The sequence below is a fragment of the Coregonus lavaretus genome (genome assembly GCF_964263955.1).
Source record: "Coregonus lavaretus genome assembly, chromosome: 9".
NCBI classification, from domain to species: Eukaryota; Metazoa; Chordata; class Actinopteri; order Salmoniformes; family Salmonidae; genus Coregonus; species Coregonus lavaretus.
Window position 1 is genome coordinate 50,456,214 of NC_139996.1, and position 19,390 is coordinate 50,475,603.

Below are 19,390 nucleotides of genomic sequence, written 5' to 3' on the forward strand. Positions count from 1 at the left end.
ACAGCGGCCAAGGGCTGTTCTTCCGCATGAGGCAATGCAGAGTGCCTGGACACAGCCCTTAGCTGTGTCAAACTGTTAGAGAGCTGTTATTATAAACTGGGTGGTTTGAGCCCTGAATGCTGATTGGCTGACAGCCGTGGTATTGCTATTATAAACTGGTTACCAATGTAATTAGAGCAGTAAACATAAATGTTTTGTCATACTAGTGGTATAAGTTCTGATATACCACGTCTGTCAGCCAATCAGCATTCAGGGCTCAAACCACCCAGTTTATAAAAACAGCTATCTCTAACAGTTTGAGGTTGCCAGATTGGGTCATATCAGACCTTACAATCTTCACTTGTGTGAGTGAGCATACAACACAGACTAAACATAATTCATTATTTATGGCTTTATATAGGCTACAACAATAGTTTGGACAAGTACAGTATAGAAAATATGCATTGGAATATAGGAAAATAATTAGGCAATATTTTCCACTATTAAAGGTAGACTCAGCGATTTGATGTAGATGCAGAAATTAAACAGCATAGTGGGTCAATTTCTGCAAACAACTAAGAGCGTTGAGGCTCAACTTCTGTTTTGGAGCCCTGGCTACCACACTGTGAACAGTGTGAAGTGAACCCGTGCACATTAGCAGATAATGTGCGTGACTGTGTGAGAGCGAAGTGTTGCATCTCACTCATCTCTGGTGCTGTCATTTAGCTGAGTGTACCTTTACATTCTACAAGAACCCAGTATGAAACAAGATGGAAAAGATAAAGGTAAAAATTTACAACATATTTTAAATTAGTCAAGCCATAATAAAACATAGTCATCTAAAATGTCCTCACAGTGTTGGTGGTGCACATCATAATAAAAGCTTAGATGACTTCATATCATCCAAGGAACTTAATGAAATCTGCTTCTGAACATTGATAAAACTATGATGACCTTTTTGATCCTGATAAAGGGCATAGAGTGAGTGACAGGGTTTGGGTCAATTCCATTCCGTAGCTTTTCAACAAGGAAAATCAGTGTACTAACCTGAATTGACTGGAAATGTAATTGACCCCGAAATGGAATTGACCCCAACCCTGGTGAGTGGGTGTGATCGAAAAGCATCTCTGCAGGAATCCCAGGGGACTCATACATTCAGTTTCTCCAGCCTCCACACAGTGTTGACAAATGGTGCTGGCTCAGCTCCTCCTACTGTTCTGAGACATATGATACAATCAACAGGGGCTTGCCACGATTACACCACATCACTTCTCTGTAAAAAATAAGCAATGGAGGAATTGCATCTGTATCTGCATATGCAATCAAGTTCATTTATCTTAGGTAACTTTAAAAAAAAGAAAAAAAAAGTAACTTAACTTTAGAGATAATTCAAGTTCTTGACACAGTCCCAAAAGTACAATACCTCTCAACATCTCTTTTTTTGCATAGTAGGTAAACACATGCTCTATCCCTCTGTCTTTTCCTCCCAGCACACGTGACTTGAGTGAGTCATTTGAGCAGCTAGTGATTGTACATGTTGGAGATCGACTGCATTGCAGTCGGAATGGGCAAAATCTACAAATCACCTCGCATCCCAGATAGCTACTCATTATATTATGGGTGATCAAGATAAGTGATTCTGTGCCTCGCTTGCTCAAACTGATTCCATCCAACACGCTGATTGTCTCTGCTGTGCACCTGCATCCAAAGTAACTACTCATTATGTGATCAAGATTAGCGATTCTGCACCTCGCCTTGCTCAAGCTGATGGCCCCTTGTCTCTGATGTGCAGAGTGTAGAATGCCCAAGGCTCCGGTATGTAGATGACCCCTCGGTATTTCTTGCGGAGGACCTGGTCGCTCCAGAGACAAGCAACCCAGACGCAGACCAGACCCAGAGCGATGGAGAAACTGTCAATTCAAGTTTATTTTAAAATACATTTTGCTCAGGTCTCAATTCACTTTAAATAATGGGATGGTTTCCCAGAAAAAGATTAATCCTAGTCCTGGACTAAAACATCTCCATTGAACATGGAGTCCTGTGTAGCTCAATTGGTAGAGCATGGTGCTTGCAATGCCAGGGTTGTGAGTTTGATTCCCACGGGGGGCCAGTATGAAAATGGATGCGCTCACTAACTAATCTGGATAAGGGCGTCTGCTAAATAATGTAAAAAAAAAACATTGTTTTTAGCCTAGGACTAGGCTTAATCTGTGTCCGGAAAACCGCCCCAAATATTCTTTAAAAAAATAGGAACAAACAATGTAGGAAACAGGACTATTATTATACCTGTAGAGCAGGAAGAGCCCATTGCTATCGGGGACAAAGCCTTTACGTTTCTGGTGCATCACTGTGGCCGTCATGGCGAAGAAGGTGAAGATGAAGAGGATGAAGATCTGGCCCTCCGTGATCAGGTACCTGTACAGAACAGAGCTGTGTTCATTAGTGCAAAAAACAGAAATTGGGTTACTTAAGTCCCTCCCTGTTACATTCAGTTTGATGCCTTTAAATGTATTTTCTGTCATTTAGCAGACGCTCTTATCCAGAGTGACATACAGGAGCAATTAGGGTTAAGTGCGTTGCTCAAGGGCACATCGACAGATTTTTCACCTAGTCGGCTCGGGGATTAGAACCAGCGACCTTTCGGTTATTGGCACAACGCTCTTAACCACTAAGCTACCTGCAGTGCCTTGCGAAAGTATTCATCCCCCTTGGTGTTTTTCCTATTTTGTTGCATTACAACCTGTAATTTAAATTGATTTTTATTTGGATTTCATGTAATGGACATACACAAAATAGTCCAAATTGGTGAAGTGAAATGAAAAAAGAACTTGTTTCAAAAAATTCAAAAAAATAAATAATGGAAAAGTGGTGCGTGTGTATGTATTCACCCCCTTTGCTATATAGCCCCTAAATAAGATCTGGTGCAACCAATTACCTTCAGAAGTAACATAATTAGTTAAATAAAGTCCACCTGTGTGCAATCTAAGTGTCACATGATCTGTCACATGATCTCAATATATATACACCTGTTCTGAAAAGCCCCAGAGTCTGCAACACCACTAAGCAAGGGGCACCACCAAGCAAGTGGCACCATGAAGATCAAGGAGCTCTCCAAACAGGTCAGGGACAAAGTTGTGGAGAAGTACAGATCAGGGTTGGGTTATAAAAAAAATATCAGAAACTTTGAACATCCCACAGAGTACCATTAAATCCATTATAAAAAAAATTGAAAGAATATGGCACCACAACAAATCTGCCAAGAGAGGGCCGCCCACCAAAACTCACAGCCCAGGCAAGGAGGGCATTAATCAGAGGCAACAAAGATACCAAAGATAACCCTGAAGGAGCTGCAAAGTTCCACAGCGGAGATTGGAGTATCTGTCCATAGGACCACTTTAAGCTGTACACTCCACAGAGCTGGGCTTTATGGAAGAGTGGCCAGAAAAAAGCCATTGCTTAAAGAAAAGAATTAGCAAACACGTTTGGTGTTCGCCAAAAGGCATATGGGAGACTCCCCAAACATATGGAAGAAGGTACTCTGGTCAGATGAGTCTAAAATTGAGCTTTTTGGACATCAAGGAAAACGCTATGTCTGGCGCAAACCCAACACCTCTCATCACCCCGAGAACACCATCTCCACAGTGAAGTTTACATACACCTTAGCCAAATACATTTAAACTCAATTTTTCACAATTCCTGACATTTAATCCTAGTAAAAGTTCCCTGTTTTAGGTCAGTTAGGATCACCACTTTATTTTAAGAATGTGAAATGTCAGAATAATAGTAGAGAGAATTATTTATTTCAGCTTTTATTTCTTTCATCACATTCCCAGTGGGTCAGAAGATTACATACACTCAATTAGTATTTGGTAGCATTGCCTTTAAAGTGTTTAACTTGGGTCAAACATTTTGGGTAGCCTTCCACAAGCTTCCCACAATAAGTTGGGTGAATTTTGGCCCATTCCTCCTGACAGAGCTGGTGTAACTGAGTCAGGTTTGTAGGCCTCTTGCTCGCACACGCTTTTTCAGTTCTGCCCACAAATGTTCTATAGGATTGAGGTCAGGGCTTTGTGATGGCCACTCCAATACCTTGACTTTGTTGTCCTTAAGCCATTTTGCCACAACTTTGGAAGTATGCTTGGGGTCATTGTCCATTTGGAAGACCTATTTGCGACCAAGCTTAAACTTCCTGACTGATGTCTTGAGATGTTGCTTCAATATATCCACATAATTTTCCTTCCTCATGATGCCATCCATTTTGTGAAGTGCACCAGTCCCTCCTGCAGCAAAGCACCCCCACAGCATGATGCTGCCACCCCCGTGCTTCACGGTTGGGATGGTGTTCTTCGGCTTTTTCCTACAAACATAACGATGGTCATTATGGCCAAAGAACATTTCTCCAGAAAGTACAATCTTTGTCCCCATGTGCAGTTGCAACCCGTAGTCTGGCTTTTTTATGGCGGTTTTTGAGCAGTGGCTTCTTCCTTGCTGAGCGGCCTTTCAGGTTTTACTGTGGATATATATACTTTTGTACCTGTTTCCTCCAGCATCTTCACAAGGTCCTTTGCTGTTGTTCTGGGATTGATTTGCACTTGTCGCACCAAGGTACGTCCATCTCTAGGAAACAGAACGCGTCTCCTTCCTTAGCGGTATGATGGCTGCGTGGTCCCACGATGTTTATACTTGCGCACTATTGTTTGTACAGATGAACGTGGTACCTTCCGGCGTTTAGAAATTGCTCTCAAGGATGAATCAGACTTGTGGTGGTCTACTATTCGTTTCTGAGGTCTTGGCTGATTTCTAGTGATTTTCCCATCATGTCAAGCAAAGAGGCACTGAGTTTGAAGGTAGGCCTTGAAATACATCCACAGGTACACCTCCAATTGACTCAAATTATGTCAATTAGGCTATCAGAAGCTTCTAAAGCCATGACATCATTTTCTGGAATTTTCCAAGCTGTTGAAAGGCACAGTCAACTTAGTGTATGTAAACTTCTGACCCACTGGAATTGTGATACAGTGAATTATAAGTGAAATAATCTGTCTGTAAACAATTGTTGGATAAATTACTTGTGTCATGCACAAAGTAGATGTCCTAACCGACTTGCCAAAACTGTAGTTGTTAACAAGAAATTTGTGGAGTGGTTGAAAAACGAGTTTTAATGACTCCAACCTAAGTGTATGTAAACTTCCGACTTCAACTGTAGACCCTAAGATCAATGCACTTGTAGAGATCTGAGAGTATTTGATTGGTATAAGCATGGGGAAATGTCCATCTAGCCTATCAGAGTGCAAGGTGGATCTATTATTATATTGCTTACACCAATCAAATCCTCTCAGATCTCCACAAGTCTACAGGTCGATTTGGGATTGGGCCATACTCTCTCTTTGCCTTGTTCATTGAAATTGACCCAAATTATCAAACCACTTTGAAAACAATGGATGAAATCCTTTCCTGTCAACTCCTACATTTCATATTCTCACATAGGGGAGGTTTCCCGAACACATATTAAGCCTTGCAATAAAAAGTAATTTCAATAGAGATTCTCCACTGAGCTTGCTTTTTAGTCGAGGACTAGGCGTAATCTGTGTCCGCGAAACCATCCCATACAGTTTTGACATGAAGGATAAAAAAGTAATTCAAAATGTTGCCTAAAAACGTACAATGTCTTTCAGTGCCTTTTATTTGGCTTTTAAGTCTGAAAACTTGTCTGATAACTCTTCCAGCATGTTACATTTTAGTAGCATATGGGAGACATCTGAAGGGAAATACTGTAACTCTGCACCATAACCTTGTGAACGCAGCCCATAAAGAACTCGACAGATAGAGGGCAAGTCTCAGGGAGTGAGTTTTGCTGTGGTGAATAATGGACAAGAGTCCATTGGAATCAGAACGTACAATGCATCCCTCCCTCCCTCCCTCACTCCCTCTCTCCCTCACTCTCTTCCTCCCTCACAAACACGTGCACGCACGATACACTGACGTGTCCTGCCCTATGCCCAGGGCTAAGTCATTGTGTTCACTCACAGTGGATGCGGAAACAAAACAACCATTCTAGCATTACAGGCTGTGATAGTATGATATGACACTAGAGAGGGGTGAAGAGGCTGACCAATAGTAGACGGCGCTGGGAGCAAGAAGAAACCAAGCAGGGAGCGGCATCCTCTTCTCCTCCTTGATGTGTGTGAAGCAACCAGTGAAGTAGAGGAAGAGGATGAGGAAGAAGGGAACATACCTGTGGAAGAGAAGAGAAAAAAGCACATTTTGAATCATGTTCAATTGTGTTTTTCCCAGGGAAGACTAAATCATTGAAAGGGATTCAAATGCTGGTAATCTGCAAACACTGCACATCATGTCAATATATCTATGACAGTCTTCACATCTATGTAATCTTCATATGACATTCACAGTTTGAATGGTATAAATTGATGTTTAGCTATGGGCAAGGTGGAATTACTTTTTTCACCTGATTCAGTCATTCAGTACAGTACAGTAAAGATACTTTCGAGCAAACATGTTCCTTACCACATAGAATGGCCAAGCTTTTCATCATAATAGTAAAGTAGCTCAAATGAATCTATCTGTGGGGAAAAGAGGACAGTAAAAGTATATAATTCCTGTAATTACTGTGACGATCTCGGTTCCACAAACGCTGGGAGATGGGAAGCAAGTACAGGCTGATGATTTAATAAATAAAAGACATGGAACAAAACACGGACAGCGTCTGGACAGGGGAAACGAAACAACATCAATGCAGACACGGGGATCACAACTGAGGAACAGACAGATATAGGCGATGTATTTAAACAGTGATGAAGTCCAGGTGAGTCCAATGAAGTGCAGATGTGCGTAAGGATGGTGACAGGTGTGCGTAATGATGGGCAGCCTGGCGCCCTCGAACGCCACGGAAGGGGAGGGGGAGCGGGAGCAGGCGTGACAAATTACCAAAATATAATCAAATCAAATCATGCTAATGAGTACTACAATTTCATATTTGGTCTTTATACGAAAACAAGCCTATCCAATGAGCAAAAACAATGTAAAAAGTTACACACATTATCAGTATAGCAGTAGCACAGTATTCATGGGAGTATGGCAGTCCTTGACTTTCACAGCTTTATGTTCAGCTTTCACAGTGTTATTGACAATACACAATGTAGTAGGCAGATAGTGGTATGTTATTGTGTGGCGGACACTCATTATCTCCACCCAGCGGTTTACGGCAAAACTGAATGAAATGACTTTGTTACAACCTTGCAATAACATCCTGGCAAAACTGATTGAAATTACATAATAATTCCACGTAAGCCTTAAACTGGTTGTAAAGGTGTAATTAAAACCAGCTTGCCCGCTGGTCAAGACAAGTACTCCTGAGTATGGGAGAGGTATAGAGGGAGATTGGGTGTCATGGTGGAGTACCAGAGAGGCAGGCTTGAGGTTCTTGATGATGGGGTTCTCTCTGACAGACAAGTGGAGCTGGTAGCCACTCAGCAGGAGGCGATGGTTGATGGAGTCACCCACCAGGTGGATGCTGGCGCCCATCACAAAGGTGATGATGCACAGGTACACGGCGGAGTGGGGCAGTGTCTTGGGGCTCCGCTCGATCAGCTAGAGAGTGATGGGAGAGAATTGGGCAGTGAAATTCCTTCTGGAGACAATTTCAACAGGGGGGTCAGTGGGAGATGGCAGTCCAGCAGGGACATAAAGGTTATGTTCTCTGTTCAACTTGACAGGCTGGCACAAAACATAATCTCAATACCACTGTCCAGCCCACCTGTTCTTCAGAAAACTGAATCTCAATTCTGTCTGACTGCCTGTGCTCTTTCAGCTCCCTCAGTCCAACATGTGTATGGGTTTCATCTGAGACATGACAAATAAAATAAAATAAAATTGTATTTGTCACATGCACCGAATGCAATAGGTGTAGACCTTACCGTGAAATGCTTACTTACAAGCCCTTAACCAACAATACAGAGTAAGAAAATACTTGCTAAATAAACTAAAGCAAAAAAAAAAGTTACACAATAAAATAACAATAACGAGGCTATATACAGGGTGTACTGGTACCAAGTCAATGTGCAGGGGTACAGGTTAGTCGAGGTAATTGAGCTCATATGTACATGTAGGTAGGGGTAAAGTGACTATGCATAGATAATAAAAAGCTAGTAGCAGTAGCGTAAAAAAGGGGGTCAATGCAAATAGTCCGGGTAGCCATTTGATTAAGTGTTCAGCAGTCTTATGGCTTGGGGATAGAAGCTGTTAAGGAGCCTTTTTGGTCCCAGACTTGGCACTCCAGTACTGCTTGCTGTGCGGTAGTAGAGAGAACAGTCTATGACTTGGGTGGCTGGAGTCTTTGTCAATTTTTAGGGCCTTCCTCTGACACCACCTGGTATAGAGGTCCTGGATGACAGGAAGCTTGGCCCCAGTGATGTACTGGGCCGTACGCACTACCCTCTATAGTGCCTTGCGGTCGGAGGCCGAGCAGTTGCCATACCAGATGGTGATGCAACCAGTCAGGATGCTCTCGATTGTGCAGCTGTATAACTTTTTGAGGATCTGAGGACCCATGCCAAATTTTTTCAGTCTCCTGAGGGGGAATAGGCATTGTCTTGCTCTCTTCACGACTGTTTTGGTGTGTTTGGACCATGATAGTTTGTTGATGATGTGGACACCAAGGAACTTGAAGCTCTCGACCCGCTCCACTACAGCCCCGCCGATGTGAATGGGGGCATGCTCGGCCCTCCTTTTCCTGTAGTCCACGATCAGCTCCTTTGTCTTGCTCACGTTGAGGGAGAGGTTGTTGTCCTGGCACCACACTGCCAGGTTTCTGACCTCCTCCATATAGGCTGTCTCATCATTGTGTCGTCGGCAAACTTAATGATGGTGTTTGAGTCGTGCTTGGCCACGCAGTCGTGGGTGAACAGGGAGTACAGGAGGGGACTGAGCACGCATCCCTGAGGGGCCCCCTTGTTGAGGATCAGCGTGGCAGATGTGTTGTTGCCTACCCTTACCACCTGGGGGTGGCCCGTCAGGAAGTCCAGGATCCAGTTGCAGAGGGAGGTGTTTAGTCCCAGGGTCCTTAGCTTAGTGATGAGCTTTGAGGGCGCTATGGTGTTGAACGCTGAGCTGTAGTCAATGAACAGCATTCTCACGTAGGTGTTCCTTTTGTCCAGGTGGGAAATGGCCGTGTGGAGTGCTGTAGAGATTGCGTCATCTGTGGATCTGTTGGGGCGGTGTGCGAATTGGGGTGGGTCTAGGGTTTCTCGGATGAGGATATTGATGTGAGCCATGACCAGCATTTCAAAGCACTTCATGGCTACAGACATGAGAGCTACGGGTCGGTAGTCATTTAGGCAGGTTACCTTGGCGTTCTTGGGCAAAGGGACTATGGTGGTCTGCTTGAAACATGTAGGTATTACAGACTCGGTCAGGGAGAGGTTGAAAATGTCAGTGAAAACACTTGCCAGTTGGTCAGCGCATGCTCTGAGTACATGTCTTGGTAATCCGTCTGGCCCTGCAGCCTTGTGAATGTTGACCTGTTTAAAGGTCTTACTCACATCGGCTACAGAGAGCGTGATGTTCCATAAAACGAGTAAACGACTGTCTGACCTTCCCATAACTGGCCTGACTGAGTGGAGCTGACATTTGCTTTAGCAAGTTAATGTCAATGCCTTCAAAGTGTCCCTTATAAACTGCCAGTGTGCCTGAAGAGAAACCGATGTTGGAGGGACAGTAGCGTGCCCTCGTCATGTAGCATTCAGCCGGGTTGTCGTGGATTGTGTTTATTAGGCCCCAAAAGGAAGAAAACTAACTAGAACAGGGATGGACTACCTGGACTTGTCCAACAAGAAACACTCGTTTTCGTATCAGTTTTGAAACGTCTCGTTATGGTGTGTCTAATAAACACCACCCTGTCTCTGTGTGCCATGATTAGTTACCTTGAGAAGCAGGAAGGGTGTGATGATGTTGTAAGCCATGTGGAAGTAGTCCCCAGCACTGGGTCTGTTCAGGGGGAACCACTCTAGAGGGAGGATGATCTGAAAATATACAGTTCATCAGTTAGAGGAGGGGAAAGCTATACACCACAGGGACATGTAATAAGCATTGTGTTTACTCAGAAATGGTAATATGGTAATTATGTTATAATGACCTAATAATTACTGTGGTTTCTTGGGTGTTGTTGAAACAAGCACCACTACTTGACATTTGATACTACGTACCTGTAGTTACTATTTGTGTCAAAGTTACCATAAACCACTCATTGTGACCACATACTGTTTTAGTACCAGCCAGAATGATTAAGATGAAATAGGCCGTATTATGAAAGTGCTACTGCACAACCTCCGACAACCAATTGAGTTGTAGTCTGAGGGGTTGTCCACCATATAAATACAATTACTAGACCGGACATTGCCATTCAAGTCAATAATACTTTTTCTTTTTCTTTCACTCACCATGACTATGGGCCTCCCTAAGTCCAGCAGCCAGTTCTGGATGGTGAAACTGACCCACAGGTCCAGGTGGAACTTGGGCTTCAGCAGAGACGATTCCATGTCTCTGGACCCATGCCTATTGTGTATAAGGAAGACAAAATAAGATCAATATGGACCCATGCCTGTTGTGTATTAGGAGGACAAATAAGCTCATTATTAAAGTTAAAAGGATTTAATGTGCTCAGACTTTAAATGGAAGGCCTTTGATATTTTGCAATGACATCAATAATAACCCTTAAGCTTTGTGCACAGCTTTGCTCTCTGTAGGGTGCATTAGGTACCTAATATGATTTTGTTGGTTAAATAAAGTATGTATGGTTCAGAGACAGCGTTAGAAGAGTAGGAACCTCACAAGGCAGAGTCAGATTGTTGGAAGGGAGAGATGTGTCCCGAGGGAGGGAGGGCGGATACACAGTATATACACAGGGTTGGGTGGTCTCTCTTCTATACAGTATTATACAGTAGGTCTGCAAAGGCTTTCTCTGCTGTAAGATATTAGTCTGGACTTTCCTTTATGCCCCAGACCATCTGCTGGCATTTTTTAATGCCATCTGTTCGTCTTGGCCCCAACATTAACAAGGCCAACAAAAGAACAAAACAACAGCGCTGCTGTCATCTCTCTCACAAGTTTAGTGTCTCTATTTGGTCATTAAACAAGACACATGCAGTTGAGAGAGAGATCCACTGCTGGCTCTACACATTCCCTAGCAGAACCCATTTGGCCTTAGCTTCCATTCAGCTGCCTGTGTTGGAAGTCTGATTATGGGAGCCTCGTGCACACTGCATGGGCAGATCTTCTAGCCAGAGACAGAGTATGTGGAGCATCAGCAGGGGTTGTGGTGACAAATGAGTGCATGCCCTGATCCTGTGGCAGAGAGGACATCTTCCCTTTCCCAATCCTGGAACTGCCTGGAGAATCAACTCTAATCTCATCCGATTTGTCTCTTTCAAATCCTGAACGAACACACTCCTCCTGCACGCTGGTTTCATAAGGTCAGTACTCCTGAGTGGAGCTAAGAGGAGAGGAGAGGCAGCAGCTGCACTTGGCAGGGCATAGTATCACTTTTCTGTGGGCTATCTTTCAGATTAATGTGACACATTCACTCATGGGGACTGACCCTGTCAATCCCACAGAAGGAAAGGAAACTCCTGCTAATGCGCATTTGAGCACCTACTTGCAGCAGGCCCAATAGGGGAACTATACCTTGGTTAGATCAAATGTATGATACTACACTGAAAAAAATGAAGGTTCTTAAATGGTTATTCCTCAGCTCTTAAGGTTCCTTGGAGAACTCTTGCCCAAGAAATTACCTCTGAGTGAAGTGTGGGGTTCTTCACGTGGCATCTACGGTTCTTCAGAATTCTAAAAGGTTATTGAAATGTATGGAAGCCTGCAGATGTGTCCCTTTTAGCACACAGCAAATTGGCGAGTGTTAACTAGTGTTGATTCTTCAGTGTAACATTTCTAGTGTTGATTCGGGAGTTAAATTAACACTCAGTGGTGTAAAAGAACCCCAGTGTTGGTGTCAATAACCAGAGTTTAACCAAAACCACGCCCATTATTATCATATTTCCCAGCATGCTCTATTGCAGGTAGATTTCTAGAATAGTTTGTTTCAGTATCTTGTTTCATACATTTCTCGAAACTATTCCAATCTCTTACTTGGACTTATTGCACCCGTTGCTGAAATGGTTGTTCCAGTTAGATGTTTAAGGTGGTCTCATATCTTAGTCTTCCCAACCCGGCAATCATTCTGAATGAAGGTTGCGGGTGAATAAAAATTCAAAATGTTGGATATCCCCACTCTGGCTGGATGCCAATAGGAATTACAATTACAATAACTTTGCAAGCCTGCATAACGTAACTTGCAGGCCTGATGTGGCCTGTAAACTATGAGTTTTAGGCCACTATATTAGGGTAAAACTATGTCCTCAAAAGAAATACGAAATATGCATTTTATTGTCTTAGGGCCCGATTCCGACTTTCCTACACACGCCTTTCCTATGCACTTTACAGTAGTTGGTATTCAGCCTTACCTTATTCAGTCGCGTAATGCACTCTGCAGGTGTGGCTACCTTGCGTGCTCTGAATACATTTCATTCAACCACTGAAAACCATCCTACTTGCCGGCCAACAGATTTTCTCGTGGAGTAGGGTTTTCAGTACATTTGTCTTAATCTTAAGCCATCCCTTTAAATAAGGTGTACCTTTTAGTTTGAATTGCGCCATGTGTTGGGTTAAAACTGTTAAGGCTTGGATCTCCGCTCCATAACGATTTAATTAGCCAACATATATATTTTTAAATATTATAAACTGTTAATAATGATCCTCAGCAACAACCACATATATATATGCAAGAAAAAAAAGAAGAAAAAAAACATATGGGGGATTGGAAGTGATGCAGACAATTACATTGATGGAAGTTACAATCTATCTGCAATATTAAAGCTGATCTACCCCCTAAAATAAAATAATAATAATAATAATATAAATACAACCACATGGCAGCATTTACAAAGGAAGCAAATGAAGGTAAACTTAACAATGTAATGAAATGGAATGATAATGTAGACGATACCAACTGAAGGAAACTAACAGTAAATTGAAGGTTGAATATGTGTTGTTATTAGGCCTACTGACGGTCGATACTGATAGTGGCTAATATTTAACATGATAGAAATAGGAAACAGAGAAAGTTGGGGTAGACTATAATTAAGACATTAAGACAGTCAAGTTGTACATTACAGTGCATGGAGAACGGTGTTATTTCTATTGGAAAAAATCAAGTTGATGCTTTTTTTCACTTGGAACCGGTAGGTTCGCTAGACCTTATTCATGGTTTCCTCGCGCTTAAAGGTGGTGGAATTATTAGGTAATTAAGTCAAGGTCAGAATACGGTGTATCTGTAGACAAACCTCAACCACACCTTCATTTATTTGATTTCCACCCCAAACAAATAGTGGGTGAATAGCATGCTATCCTCATGCTTAAGTTCAAGGTCAGAATACGCATAGAGAGAAAAGTGCATGAAAAGGGAATTACATTCCATTTACGTGTGCTTAACTCGGGTCGGAATCAGACCCGTAAAGAATACAATTTATGACAACATATTCACTTAGGATCTCACTTGGTGAAGGTCACAGGACTGAAAATGAATGAATGCAACAACCATGTCTCTGTCACTAGCAAACACAGTCATGGGTGGTACTGGTAACTCGAAAATCCACTCGAAAAAAATATGCAAATAAGGCTTAAAACCCTACAGCAGGGCTATTCAATTCCGGTCCTGGAAGGCCAAAACATTTCTGGTTTTGGATTTTTGTATGATTCTTAAAAAGACCATCACATTTATGGTTCTTCAGAGACCCTAAAATGGTTCCCTATGGCATCACTCTCAAGAACCTTATTTGGTTCCAACTTGCACCTTTATTTTTAAGAGTGTACTGTATGGCATTATTTACAGACACATGTTAATGATTAGGCTTTAATATGTCTACTTATGAAATTGTTAATAATCGTAATGTTGACATTAACATTTAAGATGTGAGGGGTCATACATATGAAAGGTAGGGGAAGCCAATAAAGGGCAGACAATTCAATTGGATATGAGTTGTTTAGGTATGACTATTTTAATTACATTTTTCAAATGTTATATCAAGAAGTTGTTTTTCAAACCTAGGGAGAAAAGTTGACTGCATAGCATAGCTCTGCCGTTTCCGCATTGATGCGTGCATCTCCCTTCCAACAGAACCATTGAAGATTCTCCTCGATATCACTTCTTTCAGACCCGACTTGGCAGCCACCGTCCCTTTACACTTGGTCAAGAAACTAGATGATCAAAAATGATTTCACAAAGGAAATAGCCATTTGTAGATCTGTGTTAAATAATTGGCAAGTCAACAATCCGAATAACAATGCGACCTCTTCTTTCGCTCACCGCAGCTCTCCTTACAAAGTAGCACAACAATAGAGATTGACAGGCTCAGTGACTATCTGTAACATAATAGCCTTTGATGAGATGGGAGTCCCACACCCTCCAATTGTATACACGATATTCCTCTCCTCAGCATTAGTTGATACAGGCTGTTATTGCCCTCAAAAAGTCTAACCCGTGTCTAGAAGAGAGTTCTGAAATATTATCACACAGTTCGGCTGAGTGAATCTCTTTTGAAACGCATGTTCCAGTTCTATGAGTCTGTTTGAGTCTAAAGGGATATTTAAATAAAATGGTTCAGTAGCCTGCAGATAAACCGTTAATCTGTTTTCCCCACCCCCTTTTTATCAGGGGCATAATCTCTGACTTTGGCAGAGTAGAGCAGATAGGATGCAATTTAGGCCGGCCCGGTACATAAATAGCCATCAAACCAACAATGATCAGTAAAATGATCTCTATTATACTGATTATACTATAAAGGGGAGTAGTGGAATCCAGGCTGTGAATGGGACACGTAGCTAGACACTCACAAAATTGATATAAACATCAAATTGGGGGTGCTTCAAGTTGTCCTGTTTCACACATGTACAACTTGGAAATGTGTTTTTTTGCATATCCCACTCCTCCTGACACACCCTCGGAGAGGATCAGACATTATTGACAGCAACACTGGAGCAATTAGGGTTAAGTGCCTTGTTCAACGGCAGCTGGACAGACTGCACCTTGTCAGCTCGGTGATTCGAACTAGCAACCTTTACCGGTTGCAGGCCCAACACGGTAACCGCTGGGCTACATGCCGCCACCTGCCTGGTGACATCAATAAGAAAGACAATTCCAAACCTCTCTGCCAATAACAGATAGTATTCAGTTTTCCCCTACCCACTCATACCACTCACAGACAGTCCTAGTAAAATTCTTGCTTGAGAAATTGCTCTTTGCTAAGAAGGTATTTTTATTTATTTTTTACCATTTCAATTGAAAAGAATCATAGTAAGGTACTTAATTGTTACCCAGAAATGATATGATATTGAGATTTTAAAAAATTGGCAACATTGGACCTTAAGGTTTTCAAACAAATGATAATAAATACACAAGGAAGATAGACACACTATGATTGTAGCTACAGTGGCTTGAGAAACTATTCACCCCCCTTGGCATTTTTCCTATTTTGTTGCCTTACAACCTGGAATTAAAATTGATTTTGGGGGGGCTTGTATCATTTGATTTACACAACATGCCTACCACTTTGAAGATGCAAAATATGTTTTCTTGTGAAACAAACAAGAAATAAGACAAAAAAAACAGAAAACTTGAGTGTGCATAACTATAAGTCAATACTGTGTAGAGCCACCTTTTGCAGCAATTACAGCTGCAAGTCTCTTGGGGTATGTCTCTATAAGCTTGGCACATCTAGCCACTGGGATTTTTGTCCATTCTTCAAGGTAAAACTGCTCCAGCTCCTTCAAGTTGGATGGGTTCCGCTGGTGTACAGCAATCTTTAAGTCATACCACAGATTCTCAATTGGATTGAGGTCTGGACTTTGACTAGGCCATTCCAAGACATTTAAATGTTTCCCCTTAAACCACTCGAGTGTTGCTTTAGCAGTATGCTTAGGGTCATTGTCCTGCTGGAAGGTGAACCTCCGTCCCAGTCTCAAATCTCTGGAAGACTGAAACAGGTTTCCCTCAAGAATTTCTCTGTATTTCTGATCAGTTTCCCAGTCCCTGCCGATGAAAAACATCCCCACAGCATGATGCTGCCACCACCATGCTTCACTGTGGGGATGGTGTTCTCGGGGTGATGAGAGGTGTTGGGTTTGCGGCAGACATAGCATTTTCCTTGATGGCCAAAAAGCTCAATTTTAGTCTCATCTGACCAGAGTACCTTCTTCCATATGTTTGGGGAGTCTCCCACATGCCTTTTGGTAGAACACCAAACGTGTTTGCTTATTTTCTTCTTTAAGCAATGGCTTTTTTCTGGCCACTCTTCCATAAAGCCCAGCTCTGTGGAGTGTGCGGCTTAAAGTGGTCCTATGGACAGATACTCCAATCTCCACTGTGGAACTTTGCAGCTCCTTCAGGGTTATCTTTGGTCTCTTTGTTGCCTCTCTGATTAATGCCCTCCTTGCCTGGGCCGTGAGTTTTGGTGGGCGGCCCTCTCTTGGCAGGTTTGTTGTGGTGCCATATTCTTTCCATTTTTTAATAATGGATTTAATGATACTCCGTGGGATGTTCAAAGTTTCTGATATTTTTTTATAACCCAACCCTGATCTGTACCTCTCCACAACTTTGTCCCTGACCTGTTTGGAGAGCTCCTTGGTCTTCATGGTGCCGCTTGCTTGGTGGTGCCCCTTGCTTAGTGGTGTTGCAGACTCTGGGGCCTTTCAGAACAGGTGTATATATACTGAGATCATGTGACAGATCATGTGACACTTAGATTGCACACAGGTGGACATTATTTAACTAATTATGTGACTTCTGAAGGTAATTGGTTGCACCAGATCTTATTTAGGGGCGTCATAGCAAAGGGGGTGAATACATATGCACGCACCACTTTTCCATTATTTATTTTTTTGAATTTTTTGAAACAAGTTATTTTTTTCATTTCACTACACCAATTTGGACTATTTTGTGTATTTCCTTTACATGAAATCCAAATAGAAATCCATTTAAATTACAGGTTGTAATGCAACAAAATAGGAAAAACGCCAAGGGGGATGAATACTTTTGCAAGGCACTGTAGATCTACTCAGAGTTTTCTAAGGCTAGTCAGCTTCAGTTAGCTTCACATTCCAGCTCAGGCTTATTATATTGCTCTTCCACCTGCCGTTAACTCTAGCAGGCTCATAACTGTGCGTGAATGTTGCATGTGGCTAGTCGAACGCCAAACTCTTCATTGAGACAATGCTGAAACATCAATCCATGGACGAGTCAGTGCCATATTTTCATTTGTGCCGAAATCCAATTATTGCCGCTCAATGGGTGTAACTTTTGCTGACAATTTCGATACCTTTTGGAAACAAAACACGTTTTATAAGGAGGATGGGATCCACCCGAATAATTTGGGTTCCTGGATCCTTTCACAGCATCATAAGGCAGCATTGAGACAATAACTTATCAATCACCCAAGACCAGCTCAGCTAATCCCTACCATTGTGTCGCTGAGTTGTCATAATGCATCAGCAAATGTACATTATACCAGGGGCGTTGCTAGACAAAATGTAAGTAACCTAATTTATGTCCCTCTAACTGCCCTGAATGCCTCTGCTGATCCCACAGCTATTGTATGCAGTAATCATGTGCCTATGAACCAGAGTTATATTGTTAGCACTGAGGCGGTGTGCCATAGTAGGAAGTCCGCAGTGTGCAGCGCACCCTGCACTAACATAAATGACATGAGCATTTCTATTTCTGCTAAGCTTCCCAGTAAAGCAATGAAAACAATCAAGCATCCCAGAAAAGTGCTAAAAATAGCCCATGTTAACATATGTAGCTTAAGAAACAAGGTTCATGAAATTAATAACTTGCTAGTAACAGATGACATTCATATTCTGACTATCTCTGAAACTCACTTAGATAATACCTTTGATGATACAGTGGTAGCAATACATGGTTATAACATCTACAGAAAAGACAGAAATGGCAATGGTGGAGGTGTTGCTGTTTATGGTTAGAACCACATTCCTGTAATTATTAGAGAGGATCTCGTGTAAAATGCTGTTGAAGTAATATGGCTCCAGGTTCATCTGCCTCACCTAAAGCCCATTCTTGTGGGAAGCTGCTATGGACCACCAACTGCTAACAGTCAGTATCTGGATAATATGTGTGAAATACTTGATAATGTATGTGATATCAACAGAGAGGTATATTTTCTGGGTGATTTAAATATTGACTGGCTTTCATCAAGCTGCCCACTCAAGAAAAAGCTTCAAACTGTAACCAGTGCCTGCAACCTGCTTCAGGTTATCAGTCAACCTACCAGGGTAGCTACAAACAGCACAGGAATGAAATCATCAACATGTATTGATCACATCTTTACTAATGCTGCAGAAATTTGCTTGAAAGCAGTATCCTGATCCATCGGATGTAGTGATCACAATATAGTAGCCATATCTAGGAAAACCAAAGTTCCAAAGGCTGGTCCTAATACAGTGTATAAGAGGTCATACAATACGTTTTGTAGTGATTGCTATGTTGTTGATGTAAATAATATTTGTTGGTATGTGGTGTGTAATGAGGAGCAACCAGATCCTGCACTTGACACATTTATGACATTGCTTATTCCAGTTACTAATAAGCACGCACCCATTAAGAAAATGACTGTAAAAACTGTTTAAATCCCAGTGGATTGATGAGGAATTGAGAAAATGTATGGTTGAGAGGGATGAGGCAAAAGGAATGGCAAATAAGTCTGGCTGCACAACTGATTGGAAAAAGTACTGCAAATTGAGAAATCATGTGACTAACCCGAATAAAAAGAAGAAGAAACTATACTATGAAACAAAGATAAATTATATAAAGAATGATACTAAAAAGCGCTGGAGTGCCTTAAAATTGTGTTTGACCAGATACAATGCTATTTTACAGTAAACAAATTGACAACAGATTTTCAGCACGCTTATAGGGAAGGACATTCAACAAGCACAGCACTTACACAAATTACTGATGATTGGCTGAGAAAAATTGATGATAAAAAGATTGTGGGGGCTGTTTTGTTAGACTTCAGTGCAGCTTTTGACATTATCGATCATAGTCTGCTGCTGGAAAAACATGTGTTATGGTTTTACACCCCCTGCTATATTGTGGATAAAGAGTTACCTGTCTAAAAGAACACAGAGGGTTACTTTTTTCAATCTTTAACAACAACATGCCACTGGCTTTGAGTAAAGCCAGTGTGTCTATGTGTGCGGATGACTCAACACTATACACGTCAGCTACTACAGCGACTGAAATGACTGCAACACTTAACAAAGAGCTGCAGTT

General features: G+C 41.9%; 1 protein-coding gene across 1 annotated transcript; it reads right to left on the reverse strand.

Moving 5' to 3' along the window:
* Positions 1–1,738: 1,738 nt before the first annotated feature.
* On the reverse strand, positions 1,739–14,207 carry LOC311135390 (ceroid-lipofuscinosis neuronal protein 6 homolog; the record flags this gene model as incomplete). Its single annotated transcript, XM_084169325.1, has 8 exons — positions 1,739–1,889; positions 2,266–2,394; positions 6,092–6,214; positions 6,505–6,560; positions 7,399–7,587; positions 9,918–10,016; positions 10,434–10,548; positions 14,149–14,207. 8 exons carry the CDS (start codon positions 14,205–14,207, stop codon positions 1,739–1,741), a joined length of 921 nt encoding a protein of 306 aa, XP_084025451.1.
* Between the last annotated feature and the right edge of the window lie 5,183 nt (positions 14,208–19,390).